At 51.2% G+C, this 15,035-nt stretch overlaps 1 protein-coding gene across 5 annotated transcripts; it reads right to left on the bottom strand.

The window, feature by feature from the left end:
* Positions 1–624: 624 nt before the first annotated feature.
* On the bottom strand, positions 625–13,325 carry LOC135830487 (uncharacterized). 5 transcript variants are annotated; one of them, XM_065342737.1, is made up of 7 exons: positions 13,015–13,325; positions 10,216–10,366; positions 9,074–9,115; positions 4,484–8,726; positions 3,283–3,359; positions 2,229–2,340; positions 625–1,705 (listed from the first exon to the last, which is right to left on the bottom strand). In XM_065342737.1, exons 1-7 carry the CDS (start codon positions 13,130–13,132, stop codon positions 1,481–1,483), a joined length of 4,968 nt encoding a protein of 1,655 aa, XP_065198809.1. In that variant the 5' UTR covers positions 13,133–13,325; the 3' UTR covers positions 625–1,480. The 5 variants fall into 5 exon arrangements, 4 of the variants coding, with proteins under 4 accessions (XP_065198809.1, XP_065198810.1, XP_065198811.1 ...); XM_065342738.1 differs by having other exon boundaries at positions 3,283–3,356; XM_065342739.1 differs by lacking the exon at positions 3,283–3,359 and having other exon boundaries at positions 1,567–1,705.
* Positions 13,326–15,035: the final 1,710 nt, after the last annotated feature.

The following is a 15,035-nucleotide window of genomic DNA, read 5'->3' as shown; positions in this document are numbered from 1 at the left end:
AGAAAGGTTTTTCGCGTACAAATTTGGTACGAGAAACATGGATTTTCCGCAGGTAGTTTTGATTTCGGTACAAATTTTCAAAATAAAAAGGCATAGCGCGGGAATGTGACGTGTTTGCGATCGTAACCTAGGCAAACACATAAGTTCCGAACTCCGGAACATTTCACTGCTCGAAAACGACGTATAAAAAATCCGTAGCGCCTCTACGGATTTTGGCACGAAAAATCGTACTCCGGAACCTCCCTATTGTTTGCCAAGAGAGTGGTAAAAAATCTGTATTTTACTCAGCAACCATACAGCCACCTGCATAAGTACAATCATGTACATACGTATGTCCCCACATAGCCACAGGCATAAATACAATCATGTAGATACCAACACAAGCACATGCATATACAAATATTACACAGCAATGAATCAAACACGTCTCTTTCCGCTGTTACTCCGAGTTTCGTGTCAAAACACTTCATCAGACAGCATAATGCTGTCCAATGAAGTGTTTTGACACGAAACTCGGATTAACAGCGGAAAGAGACGTGTTTGATTCATTGCTGTGTAATATTTGTATTACTGGCTCTGTCCACAGGACATTGAGCACGGTAAGCAGCCTAGGGACTTTAGACATCTGTCAAGCACATGCATAAGTAGATACTCAAGCACATGCGCAAGTAGGTACAGAACTGGTACTCTAGGAAAGCAAGCACCAGTAGTGCTGTACTTGCACGACACAAAGCCGTTGAAACAATGCAACGTATTTCTAATGTGGCGAGAGGGAAAGAGCCCGAGAGAGAGAGAGAGAGAGAGAGAGAGAGAGAGAGAGAGAGAGAGAGAGAGAGAGAGAGAGAGAGAGAGAGAGAGAGAGAGAGAGAGAGAGAGAGAGAGAGAGACAGACAGACAGAGACACAGACACACACAGAGCGCGAGCCCGAGAGGAAGAAAGAAGGAGAGAGAGAGAGAAAGGGGTTGTCTACTACAGAGTAGTGGAAGAGCACAAGTGCCGAGAGCGGCAGCATCAAGGCACTCAACTCAATGTGAGAGCCTATACATACAAATAAATACTAAAAAGGATCAAATAGAAGCTCTGCGACGGTATAAAGCAGATTGAATGCGCGTTGACAAGAGTCGGAATAGAATCCTATGCTGGCGAACAAGAGTGGACCCCGTCGCGCAGTAAACTCTTTCTTCACGGTAAAAAACCATTAAAAAATAAAAATCTGATATTGAAGCGTGGAACTTTGGAGGCAATTTGTTTCAACCGGTATTGTTAATTGCATAGTGGAATTTCATCATCTCTGCAAGTTGCTAAGTCTGGTTTAAAAAAAAATGGCGGAATGGAATTGTTCTGGATACATGCAGCTTGCGTGTTGTAATAAAAAGTATCAGAAACATTTGAAAATCCTGGTATGTGTAACTCAACCCCTGGCTGCGCGACGATGACAGTCCAATCAATGAACGTGCCTGCGGTGGAACACTGACAGCGTTACGACATGTCCTTGGTGCGGCTATTGCGGACTTTCTTCCGCTTCCGCAGCGGCTGAGGAGCGCTGTCGTCGTCCCGCATGTAGCCTTTCTCTTTGCAGATCTCCGACGACGGGAAGCTGACGTCCCAGAAGTCATCCGGCGTGTCCGTGGTGGGCGCGTTCAACTCGCGGTGCCGGCTGACGTGCTGGCAATGGTGGTCACCATCATCGTCCAGCTCATAGTACTGTGTGTACGTGTGCACGGGAAAGATGGCCGGAAATAAGTCAAACCGGCATGCAAGAGAGAGAGAGAGAGAGAGAGAGAGAGAGAGAGAGAGAGAGAGAGAGAGAGAGAGAGAGAGAGAGTTTGTGTAGCTGACATTGTAAGCTCCCCCCCCCCCCCCCCCCCGCCCCCACCCGAAAACACAGACAAAAAATTAATTGCAGCCGGGTTTGCCGAGTAATGATAAGGCGTGAAGTACAGTAGACCCTGTCCCTCGCGTACGCTTTCCCAACATATACGTGTACTGTCGCGGACATAGAAATCCGATGGATGAATTTTAAGCGTGGACATGCACTCTAGTTCACGTACAGACTGTGAAAATGGACCAGCAGTGCACGAGGCCAGCGCCCCGTGGCCGCTTGACTTCTCAACGGATTTCTATGTCCGCGACAGTACATACATGTACATACCAGTACCCCCCCCCCCCCCCCCCACACACACACACATGCGCACAGAACAGTACACCCGCCAACACGTGGACTTACTTTGCTGCAGCAGCTTTCCTTTGTAGCCGGTAGCTGTTCTCGCAAGTGATGCTTGCGTACCGACGCCTGGAACTTGTACGGGCGCTCTTGACCAAGCGGTGCTCTTGCCGGCCTGACACGCATGGAGGAACACACAGCAGCAGCATGGGCAACAATACAAGATAACAACAGAGACGGCGCCGACAGCAAACTGACAATCAGCACACAGCCCTAACCGCGAGCACCCCTGCGCCCTATGCCTGAACACAGGGTCTGAAGTAGCACTTCGTTGTAAAAAAAAGAAACTACTTCAGTATTCATACAAATGTCCATGACCAGAGGGTTAGTGTGTGTTAGCTTCAAGCATCAGGTCAGGGTAAGTGGTTAGAAAAAGGCAGCATGCGTGACTCTTACTCATCTTAGCTCGGTGTTATGATCAAGTTAGAAGCGCCGAAACCCGTCATCTTCACAGCCCCACGGTCTCCGCTACACAGTAAGCCAGATTCATACTTCACTTTGCGTACGGAAAATGCTTGGCAATGCGTACAGCGATGGTCGCGCGACGCCCAGCAAGTTTGAATCCAGTCAGCTGCTTTTTCGCCGCTACGGGACACGTTTAGCATACCCAAAATGAAGAAGAAATCAGGCTTAACGGTACTTGTAGCTGTTGCCCCCCCCCCCCCCCCCCCCCCCGGTGTACATAATATTCAAAGTATGTCAGCACCCATTGTCAAGGCGTCGGGACACTCACGGTGTACCCGCCACTTGCCTAACGGCAGCACCGTGTCCTCTACAGGATGACGGCAAGGGCTAGTGAGATATTTCCTGTCATCTGCTCAATTCAGCCTGAGGAGAGAGCTTAATTAAACCGGGTGCTAGTGGGCCAGAAAAATGCGGTTGTCGAGACCATCTAGAGTGGCCTTCGCCTGTAGCAGAACTACTCCTGCGGTGTGGTGCGGATGGTGCAGTGGCTAAAGTCTGGTGCAGGCACCGTGCCCGTGACAGGGAGCTGGAGAGACAGAGCGAGAGTGTGTGAGAGAAAGAGAGAGAGAGAGTGAGAGAGAGAGAGACATACATCGGCTTGATGAAGTCCTGTGTTAGATCGGGGTCGGGCACCTCAAACACGCCAGCCGTCGCTGCCACCGCTGTCTGCTGAAGCACAGAAATAGAAGAGGGGCACATGGGCGGGCAGGGCAGAGAGGAGGCAGGGGGCGGGCAGGGCAGACAGGAGGCAGGCAGGGAAGCATCACACCAGCCACGGCGGGGAAGACACGGGAAGGAAAGGGGGGGGGATGTGAGATTCGGGAGAATTCCAACGAAAGAATGTTCCGGAATGGGAAATGGAGATCAGTTACAGGTAGAGAAAAGATGGAAAGAAAAATGTTAAACTCAGTCATACACGATAACACAGTCGGAGTCCATTCCAGGACAAAGAAGGACGGACGCAGGTTGAAGTTTTTTAAACTAAGCCAGGGTCATTCAACTTAGCACGTGCATGAAGTTGACAGATAAATTGAGAGATAAAGAGAGATAAAGAGAGATAAAGAGAGAGAGAGAGAGAGAGAGAGGGGGGGGGGGGGGAGGGAGAGAGAGAGAGAGAGAGAGAGAGAGAGAGAGAGAGAGAGAGAGAGAGAGAGAGAGAGAGAGAGAGAGAGAGAGAGAGAGAGAGAGAGAGAGAGAGAGAGAGAGAGAGAGAGAGAGAGAGAGAGAGAGAGAGAGAGAGGGAGGGAGGGAGGGAGAGGGAGAGAGTCAGTTGATTATTATTACATCATATTCATAGTCACATCATCATTATAGCTACATTACATCACATAAGTATTTCAATTTGTGTGTGTGTGTGTACCCTCATCACATTACACATAACAGTATGTTGCTCATCAGATTTGTCATGGCTTTTGAGGCACTGGGTATGAACAGAGTGAACATCAACCAAGAGTTAGAAGACATAAACTCTTGAAACATGGGCAGTAAAAGACACACAGGTGCATGGGAGGAACGAGAGAGAGAGAGAGAGAGAGAGAGAGAGAGAGAGAGAGAGAGAGAGAGAGAGAGAGAGAGAGAGATAGAGAGAGAGAGAGCGAGAGAGAGAGAGAGAGAGAGAGCGAGAGCGAGAGAGAGAGCGAGAGAGAGAGCGCAAGAGAGAGAAGAAAGAAAAGCAAGTCTCTTTCCACTAGCCACGTCAAATTAAGAAGCACACAAATCAGCCTATAGACCGCACAAGAACAAACACAATGCAATACATTGACAGAAGCAGCAACACCCAAGCAGCAGCTTACCTTCTGATGTGGACTGTCACCCCGTGGACGATTGGACGACTTCGAGCCCAGCACCTCTTTACAGGCGGCCGCTGTCTTGGCACCTAAGCTCCCAAACCGGGGACGATAGGGATTTCCGCTGGTGGCGGCCCCGTTGTTCTCTTTCATTGGTGCTGGACGAGTGTCGAGGATAGTTACTTCCGGCGAGTGCTCAGTGCCAGGATCAACTGCATTGTTGTCATCTCCGGCGAGTAGGTTGTAACTGTTGTTCTGGCTATCAGCGTGGCAGGTTGTCTGCTCCACAGTAATAGTGGGGTCGGACCGTCGTCCGGGTGCCGGTGGTGAGGTGCACCGATCCTCCGCAGCAGTGCTGATCTCGACCTGCTGCTGCGGATGGCTCAGTTCAAACCAGGTGGAGTCGCCCTGCGTCGTCGACTGGTGGACGGTGCCACATGCCACCTCGCCGTGCCGATCTGCCGCCCGCGCACTGTCAAACACTGGAGCCGCGGCCACCTGGGGAGAGCTGACCGGCTCTAGATTGATGACTGCTGTACGCTTGACGAGGGGTGGCCGACGATCTGCTTTCCGCGGTGACGGTGATTGCACCACCGGCGCTTCTTCAGAGACGAGCTCAGCACCTTCTGCAGTGACCCTATCAGCAGCGGGTGCGTTGCGTGACCGTGTTAAAGTCGAATCCCACGTCATCCGGCGGCTGCTTTTCTTCGCTTTGCTGAGCGGGCCAGGAGGAATCGGTGTGCTGCTGACCACTCCCAGGCTGCCGTCGCCATCGGCGGACGGGAACGTTTCCGGTGACTTGACGGTGCCCAGTCTGCCTTGCCGCTTACTGGCAGCATCCACCGGCGACCTGTGCTGTGGTGATTTGCTGTGGGTATCACCTTGATGCTGCGTTGCCTTCTTCGACTGGAAGTAATGCTGATCCAGCAGGGTGATCTGCTTAGTTGCGGTGGCCTCCGACGGCACACTGCCAGTAGCCACTACGTTGATACCAGGATGCAGACCTCGAGCCTTGACCGCGTTCACCAGACCGTTCGCCTTGCGATTCTTACGGGCCGTCGGCGTGGTGACGGCACTCCTGGATAGCCAGCGATCGGTGGTTCTCTTGGTGACGTCAATGCCACGCTTCAGCCAGTTTGAATCGGTGTCCTTGCCAGGTTTCGGTGTCGAGTTGAAACTCGTATCAGAGTTGTTGGCACTCCATTCGTCACCGTTAGCAGCATTCCTAGCAGAGCTTGCTGCTATGCTGTCAAAGCTAACATCTCCATCGGATCTACTCGAATCCAAGTCGGCCTTGGATGTTGGCTGAGAGTGAGGATGTTCGCGCTGGGTGGCACTGGCATCAGCAGCTTTCCATGGCACAACGGGCACATGCGAGCGGCCAGCAAACGATGCCGCTCTTAACGGAAGTGCTGGCATTGGCGAGCGCATATCGTCAGAGCTAGCGCGGGTGTGTCTGATCTTTGGCGTATGCTGCTTCAACTTGGGTCTGGCCTGCGGAGTATTGCGTGCCTTTAGCTCCGGTGACTGTGGAAACGGTGCTGACAAATCTAAAGAGAGCTGAGAGTCTGTGGGAGGAATGGGAACAAAGGACCATTTCTCCTCTTCTGCAACTTCTCCGTCCTCGCCCTCATCTTCCTCCTCCAGAGAGCCCTGTATGAGGCGCTCCTTGCTACCATAGCTAGTGGTCAGCCTATTCGGATCAGCTGCACCTGAACTAGAAATACTAGTGCCACTACTGCCATGAGAAATAGCATCGTCCCTCTCCAGTGGCTGACAACAACGGCAGTCTCCCTCTCCTCCTCCTACCGAGACAGCTGGGGAAGAGCAGGCCGAGGAATCCCCTCTAGACATCAAGGCAGGGCCAATGTCATTGTGCGCTTCCGCAGGTCCACTACTAGTACTGACGGCGGCGCTGCCACCAGTCGCTTGTGACTGGAACACGGAAACCTGGTACTTGACGCGTCCGGTCACCTTGCTAGCGGCCGGTCTCTGCAGGCGAGAACGCGCTGGCTGCTCCGATGACTTTGCTGAAACCGTGCTGTTGTTACTCGTGCTTGCGGCACAATTTCCGTCGAGCCTGCCAACTGAAATATCAATGCTCAGCGGATTACCGACTAAGTGCGAGTCTTTGCTGATCTCGCCTTCGTCTTCGTCAACATACTCGGATGTGGTGGAAGTGCGGCCGAGGGGACGAGTACGCCGTACACCCAGAACAGGAGACGCTGTACTACTGTCGCATGGAGCTGCACAGGGGTGATTTGATGCGCATACGGGACCACTAGGGTGACTGGTACGATCGTGAGATTTGGTGCTGTGCGATGGGCAGGACTGAGTCGACGTTGTGACGTTAGCCAGCAGAGGTGAGCCGCTTGTGTCAGCAGAGCTGAGGCGCTCCAGACGCTGGGACTGTGGTGCATCGCAGTCCATATCGATGTTGAGCGTCTCCGGTATTACGAACTGTGCATTGCAGTCACCTCCGGACGGCGTGAGCTTCTTGCGAGTGGCACAGATCAGGCCAAAGCTTTCGCTCGCCTCTGTGTCGTCGGGATTAAATTGCGTTTCGGGTACCTCGTGTAGCAATACGGGGCGTGGTGACGGTATATCGAGCGGGGATAGATTGCCGTTGCGGCTACCACCGTCAGCTGGAAGATTAGCAGCAGGAGAAAGTCCCGGTAGTTTCCACTTGCGCACTTTGTATGGCGGCGGCGGGCTAGGTGCCAGGGCATTACCCTGAGTATACAACACATCCATCATTCTACCAGCGGGATACGCAGCATCACCTTCGTCTGCAGAGCAGTATGGCATATCGCCGGAGCTTTCGGCGGCCAACATGCGCTCTCGACTGACACCGTCCTCCAGCATATCGGTTTCTGCAATGTCAGTGCCGACTGGCGCCACGGCTATTTGAGTGCGAGTGTCTGCTGTGGACAGCTCTCCCGTCGTGTTTCTAGAATCCTCCGGCACGTCGGACAGGCGTACGGCCGCCGATGAGCCGCTAACGAGCGGAGAGTGGCTGACACACACCAAGAGGCTTTCCTGGCTCGGCCGCTGCCTGGACTTCTCCACTACTCCCAGTTCGTGACCTTCGCCGCTGAACACAGGCACGTACTCGCTGTTCAGACGGCGCCGCAGGTCACTGCTGCTGCCCAGGAACGGGTCGTCCAGTTTATCGTCGCTGTCGCGCTCCGAGTTGAGCGACGCAACCGAGCAGATGGTGCTGTAGTAGTGTGCCGAAGAAACGGCTTGATTGGACTGCGGCGGCGGCACAGTGTTGCTTCTAGTCGTGCTGGATGTCTTGGACAACGGGGCGTGGGAAGCTTCCACGCTTAGCACCTTGGGAGGCATGGCGCTGCGCATCAGCACCGAGTGCAGATTGGAGGCACCGGCCGAAAGGGCGCGTGATGACGCCACAAGCTCTTCGGTTGGGCCGCCGTTGCCCTTCTTGCCGTTGCGCCAGATGGTTTGCAGAAGTGTTTGAACAGGAACATTGCCATTGTCACACTGAGCCTGAGGGTCGGCAATGCTCCCACCGCTTTGAGGCAACGGCGTTCTTAACACGCTCTCGGCAGTGCTGTCATCTGCTGAGGGCAGGACGGAAACTGGGGGTGAGATGTGGTCAGCACAGCTAGTGACAGCGAAACTGCTCGATGGCAGGGCTGCAGACATGTTACCATTGTGCTGCATGCTACTAATGTGGCTGATAGGTTCGGACGCGGTCGAGTCTAAGCGTGCCAGCGAGCTGTTGTAGTCAGGTTTCGCCGTAACCATGGACATGGTGGAGGTGAGTGACGTCTGCCGCAGCAGGATGGCGTAATCGGGGTCCGGACTCGTCTTCTCACCGCCCGTCACTGTTTTCCCCGGAGCCGAGTCCAGACTGTCGAATCCCGCAGCCGAGTCGGCCGGGTCGGTGGTGGTGTCGTTGGAGTGTGACACCGCCAGGGCAAGGCGCGGGTGAACGGCTATGCTGGCGCTGGATGACTTCGCCGTCATGTCCATGAACGGCGCGAGGACCGCCGCCTGTTGCCGTGCCGTCGCTGCCTTGCTGACGCTTGACATGCCCATGGCGACGCTGGTCGACGGTGACGGGGACTGCAGCTGAGAGAACACGTCTGGTGGTCCAAAGTTGGGTAGCGGGCACAGGACGTTGTTGTCGCAGCTAATGGAGCGGCGAAGCTTGTCTTGCGGCGTTGGCGAATAGGAGCGAGCGTAGTCGTACGTGTGCTTCCAGCGCGACAACAGTGGCTCCCTGAGAAACAAGAGAACAAGAAAAAGAGGGAACAGCGGCAGCTAAGGAGATGGTACCGGGTAAGCTAAATAACAAACTTGATAAGCAACATGATTGGTTGTGTATCAGCACATGCCTTGGGGTGGAACGGGCACACCACTACCACCGACGCCGCCGACAACAACGACAATAACAACAACAAAAACAACGACAACAACAACAACAACAACAACAACAACAACAACAACAACAACAACAACAACAACAACAACAACAACAACAACAACAACAACAACAACAACAACAACAACAACAACAACAACAACAACAGGAACAACAACAACACACTTCTCGTGGTAAGAACTTACAAGGTCCAGCTCTGGCGTGCTCCAGTTGATGGTGAATTCAACCTGGAGACGACGCACACACACACACACACACACACACACACACACACTCAGACTCAGACATGCCCATCGCGGAAGCGATGATAGCGAACGCTATGTTAGACATAGCAACTTGTACTGGGATTACACCATTCAACAGTTTGCAAGGCTAATGAATTGACCGCCACTATTTTAGCCTGGTATCCACCACACAGCTGTTTGAAGTGGCTTTTTCTGGCCAGTGAATCCCTATTATTCATTTTTCATTTTTTTCCATTTTCCATTCTTTTTTACACACACACACGTCACACCACATACTCTGGCATACACTGGCTGTTGGTAACCACCCAGGAGAATGAAAGAAGAGCTAGGAGAATGAGAAAGAGAAGAAAGACGTGTGCGATCATAATTGTCGGGAATTGAACCCGCAACCTCTCGATTGGAAATCGACTGCACATACCACTGCACCATATGGGACACACACACACACGCGCGCACGCGCACACACTCACACACACACACACACACACACACACACACACACACACACACACACACACACACACACACACACACACACACACACACACACACACAAACTGACTCAGGACGCACGCACACACACATTCACACATCGCAGAGTCATATAAATGCTACTGTATAAGCTGTTGACACATACACGCAGGCGTGCGAGCCAAAGAACCAGGAGAAAACAAAGGGAAGAAGAAAGAAATGGCGAGCTATTGCCAAGCAGATTTAGCTGGTAATAGTCGTGTCAACCATGGGAAAAAGGGGCAACGTGACCGATAGTCAACTCTGACTGGAATGGCAAGGGAATGTGATGTTTGAGACTTCAGCAGCAGATGTTGGAGGTTTTCAGGGCACACAAGCATATTTAGCAGGAACCTTAAAGACATAACCCTTGCTCCATGGCCACCTGCCTCATACTATGAACACCGTACAACCCCCCACCACCACCACCAGCCCCATTATCCCATCCATGCCATGTTACCAGCGCCGTAGCCCTCCCCCCCCCCCCCCCTCACTCCCCTTCCCCTGAACCGAATAGGTACACTATGCACCGCCACAACACACATGCACGGCTCATCCCTTGGCATTCTTACATGGCTGGGCGGTTCAGGGACTGGGACAGCTGCTTGCGCAGGCACGCGATCGTCTCGTCCTTGAGGCGCATGTGATGGCGGAAGTTGGCCAACTCCGACTGCAGCTTTTCCACGTACTCATTGCGTTCTTTCTCTAATTGGTCTTCCAGCTCTGACATTACAAGAAGAAGCAGTAAGGTGGAGTTTAGACAATAAGTTGGTATAGCATTCACGTGCCTGCCTGCCAAGATCAAGACTTGGTAGCAACTACAGGCGACAAAAAAACCACCGGGGCACCCAAAGGACTGTGCATTTAAACATGGTACAATGCGAAATGATTTTGGTACGCTTTCGTGCACGCTAGGCACAGTGTTCAAGATGTATCTCCGCAATAAATTCTCCACGCCGCAATTTAATGCGCTTATTCACAAATTAAAATAGAAGAAATCACATGGAAATCACAAATTAGGAAAACAATTCCGTGCAAGGATTGCCCGCCACATAGGAAGTTCTGTAAAATCCAGAACATTTCGTATGCATTTTATTTTCGTACATTTCGCATGATAATACAAAGAAGAAGGACACACTTCAGGCTCTTGAACAACATCTTGAAAGTTTTCACTAGTATACTTTCAAGCCTTATCGTCAGGTGAAATACAGGCAAGAGCAAATGAACAAGGACAGTGGACTAAGTACAGTAGAGAGGTGATAGAAACAGCGCAAGGAAGAAGAGCCAAAACAACAACAATGAATGTGTGACCCATACACATAGAGAGAATGAGAAAAAAAGGTGCAAGTGTGAGGATACCTAACCAGCGCGAAGTGTGGTGCGACAACAATAGACAACAAATGGACATAACTAACTCACACTTGTACCTTTTTCGCTGGCCATTCGCCGTACATACTCGTCACTGGTTCATGTCTTGCGGTAGCAACTTTCGCTGTTTAGTGTTAACATGGATTTCAGCAACTTAAGGTGAATTGACATAAGTTTTCAGCAACGGTGGCTGTGTTTACACGAGTTCTGAACCCGCCATGTACACCGATTGACTGGCGAGTTCACATGGATGAGCTGACCTTAGCCCTGGGTTTACTTCAACGTGCCAGCCTGATGGCAAAGTTGAAATCAAAACTACCACATTTCTGCGTACACAGCATTGCATGCTCAAAATTCCCACCAAAATATTTGTTTCGCCACACAAGGCTCCACGTACAGTAGAGCCAAACAAGAACGTTGTCTCCAAGGGGTTAGCCTGGGATGTTCTTATTTTTCAGCAATCGGGCTGCGTTCTTATAGCACATTCTTAGAAACAATTCGTACTGGATCATATGCATCACACAAGCTACCAAAAAAACAACACCGCCGTTCTCAACTTTAGGCTGCGCCGTTCTTAGCATTTCAGGCCGGACGTTCTTGGGCTCCATGTCATTCGGCGCGCTCCTCAACTGTATGGACTTTTGTCAGCATATTAGTACTCTACTTTTGTCAGCATATTAGTACTCTACTTTTGTCAGCATATTACAGGTCGTCCCTCGTTAATACATAATCTCTGGGACTTGAGAAATGTTATGTATTAACGGGGTTTATGTACTAAACGAAAGTGTACATAACTTGCTTGTGTACCAGAAATTTTCACTTTTTTCAACTTTTCTGAGTGTTTCTTGCTACCATGACAAGGGAGCGAGATATTCTTGATTCCCTCGATATAACATAAAAATTATGTTATAACTGTCACAGTCAGCAAAGATTCTACAGTTTACGTGATACATGTCCAGCCGCGCCTGTACAGTCACTTGGAAAAAAACAGAGCTTTGTCGGTTTGTAATGTGCGCTCTGATTTCTGAGCTAATTGCGTCCACAAGTAGAAACTAGAACACGATGTGCCTCCACTCGAAGGCCAAAAGACCAACAAATTATGTACTATTGAGGTAAGTGGCATGTGGGTACGGAGAAATGTTATGTACTAACGGGGTTTATGTACTAACGAATTATGTACTAACCGATGAAATTTGTATGGAAGCGACCACGTTTCGTCCGGGATTTGAGATTTCTTATGTACTAACGGGGTTTATGTACTAACCGGACTCGTATTAACGGGGGACGACCTGTAGTAATCTATTTGGTTTAACTCCCTTCATGTCAACACGCAGAATAAGTATCTTTTCAATTTGCCCAAAGGGGATCGAAATCTCAAACCGTGCTGAGATTGAGTACACGTACTACTGTAGTTACTGGCGTACTTCGCACCGAACTGCACAGCACTGTGCACACAACCCTACATAGCACTGTGCACACAACCCTACACAGCACTGTGCACACAACCCTACACAGCACTGTGCACACAACCCTACATAGCACTGTGCACACAACCCTACATAGCACTGTGCACACAACCCTACACAGCACTGTGCACACAACCCTACATAGCACTGTGCACACAACCCTACATAGCACTGTGCACACAACCCTACATAGCACTGTGCACACAACCCTACATAGCACTGTGCACACAACCCTACATAGCACTGTGCACACAACCCTACACACTCCATAAAATGGACTTTTGTTGGCAAAATAATAATCTCCTCGGGTCAATCCTCCTCATGTAAAAACACCAAGCACTTTGTTTTGTCTTTTAAACAGTGCCGTCTCAACCCTGGTTGGTTTATGCAAGCACAGCTTCACCCACGTCTTCGCATTGTGTAATTTGTTGATACCTCCCCTCCCCTCCCTGCAGTACAAGATGGATGTGGAGTCATCTTTAAGTAATTACTTCTTGGCACAAAAGGACTTTAGCAGTCGCAGTTGCAATCACTTACCCTGTATTTTCTGCCTGTGGATTGTCATGATGTGGTCCAATGCATCTAGCATGGTATCATGCGTGGAATCCACGCTGCAGCTTCTCACTTTCTCCATCTCAGCGAAGTGCAGTTTCATCAGGCCTCCAACATACTGCAAGATACATGCAATGATCCAATCATCCTCCAGTTGCGAATTCCCTCCTTCGGCCACGCAATCTTAGTCCATGCCAGTGCCTGCCTTGCCACATTAGCTACAGCACAGCCATATGAAAGAACAAACCCTGTCTTTCTTGTTAGCTCTTGTACGTTGAGTTCGTTTGAAACACCAATCCATTCAAATGAAATGCCACTGCCCAGAAAAATCCAGAAAGCAAGATTGACAAAGTAAGTTACTAGTTGCGATGGCGACATTTCGCATTCAACCAACTTTCAAACTTGCCGCGCAGGATGCGTGGACGCGGACGCGTACGAACACGATTTCATTGCGTACCGCGATACCGTATCGCGCGATCGCGGGTACCGGGTACGACCATGTCGACCAGTCCATAGATATAGAGCTAGAGAGGTTCCACGTACACGTGAAACGTAGAGAAATCACGTAACGTAGAGAGCAGGTGTCTGGGTTAGAGTCTACGGCTTCGCGTGTTTTGGCTCCAGATTTCTACGCGCGGAGATATTATAATAATATATATTTTTTTTTATGATCTGAAATGTAGTCTTTGGCACCTATGATCAGGGGATGGCCCACGCCTGGTAAAAAAAACAAAAACAAAAAAAAACAATGAGAAGTTGCGTACAAATCGTGTACAGACTAAACAGACTATGGATTCGAGCATAACAGAGTGGAAAACCGGAATCCGAGAAAACGATAACATGCAAAATCATGAAAAAGTGGGGGGGGGGGGGGGGGGGGTACTGAAGCAGAACAGTAGCCAAACACACCACGGATAGTTACCGAAAGCACTCTGCAGCAGCAAGGACCACAGAAGCATCAGAGTCAATGACTCTCTGGCGGGCATCTTGAGACCGTGGCCTGCGGTGACCACGGAGGCTGGCCGCGAGGCACGAACAAGAGAAAAGGAAACCCTTGACCTAATAAAGGCAAGAAGTGAGGAGAAGGGCTCCTTTCTCTTGTCGGCGAGCATAGAGGCGACACGCTTGAAAAAAGCGGAGGCGGACTTGCCGTAGCCGCCGGAAGCGCTGAACACAATGGGAGAAAAAGACGCGTGTTCAACTTCCCGGACGCGTTCTTCGTACGCGCGCCTTTTCTCGGCCTCATGCTTCCGGTAGGTGGCTGTGATGGACTGTTGGCGGTTGGAGCGGGTGTGCGGGTTGAATACCCGGATGTCCAGTAGTGCCCGTTCGAAATGTCCACCCCAGACACCCGATGCGGCCACATCCAGGCGGGCACCATCCTCGGAGATGGCGAAGCGGTGACGGAAGGTCTCACCGGTTAGCGGCTGGAGATGTGGCTCGACCTGGACATCATGGGCCACTTCACGCAGGAGAGATGCGGTGAGATCCCGAAGGTCATTATGCCGCATGGCGGGGTAGCCACCAGTTGGGCAAGACAGCGCGTGTTCCGGTGAAAACGCTTTGCCGCACACACATTCTGTTGGCAGGCCTGGAGGGGTCCAACCATACCGTAGGCAGAGAGCGTCCCAGAACGCCTGCTTGTGTAGGTTGAAACCATACTGACGAAGGGGCCGACAGGTCAACCAGCTGGAGGCGCCCTTTTCAGCAACAAGATTCAGGGTGCGCTCTGTGGTGGAGGTGGCAATGACCGAGGCAACCGCTTCCTTCGCCAGGCGCCGGGACTGGGAAACAATCTCTGCCTTCGCTGTGATGGTGGCAGCTGGGACGCCTTCTGCTGACTGATCTTGCTGGAGGATCTTCTGCACGAGAGACTTGGTAATATGCATAGAGTCCTGGAACTGGGAGGCAAGGGAGGATGGGTTGACGATCCCCAGCCCTCCGTCCCTGCACGGTAGGGCCAGGATGGCACGCTCGATGTCTCCTGGCGGGACGCGGTTGATGAT

Source organism: Sycon ciliatum, unplaced genomic scaffold (genome assembly GCF_964019385.1).
Source record: "Sycon ciliatum unplaced genomic scaffold, ocSycCili1.1 SCAFFOLD_536, whole genome shotgun sequence".
NCBI lineage: Eukaryota > Metazoa > Porifera > Calcarea > Leucosolenida > Sycettidae > Sycon > Sycon ciliatum.
This window is presented reverse-complemented; position numbering and strand designations above follow the sequence as displayed.

What these genes read in the sequence shown, in the direction of transcription:
- LOC135830487 (XM_065342737.1), bottom strand. Translation starts at nt 13,132, where the DNA reads ATGAAACTGCACTTCGCTGAGATGGAGAAAGTGAGAAGCTGCAGCGTG. An exon ending in CCACAGGCAGAAAATACAGG is followed by an intron (nt 10,367 to 13,014) that starts GTAAGTGATTGC and finishes TTGTAATGTCAG; the next exon opens with AGCTGGAAGACCAATTAGAG. An exon ending in AGGAAAGCTGCTGCAGCAAA is followed by an intron (nt 1,706 to 2,228) that starts GTAAGTCCACGT and finishes ACGTACACACAG; the next exon opens with TACTATGAGCTGGACGATGA.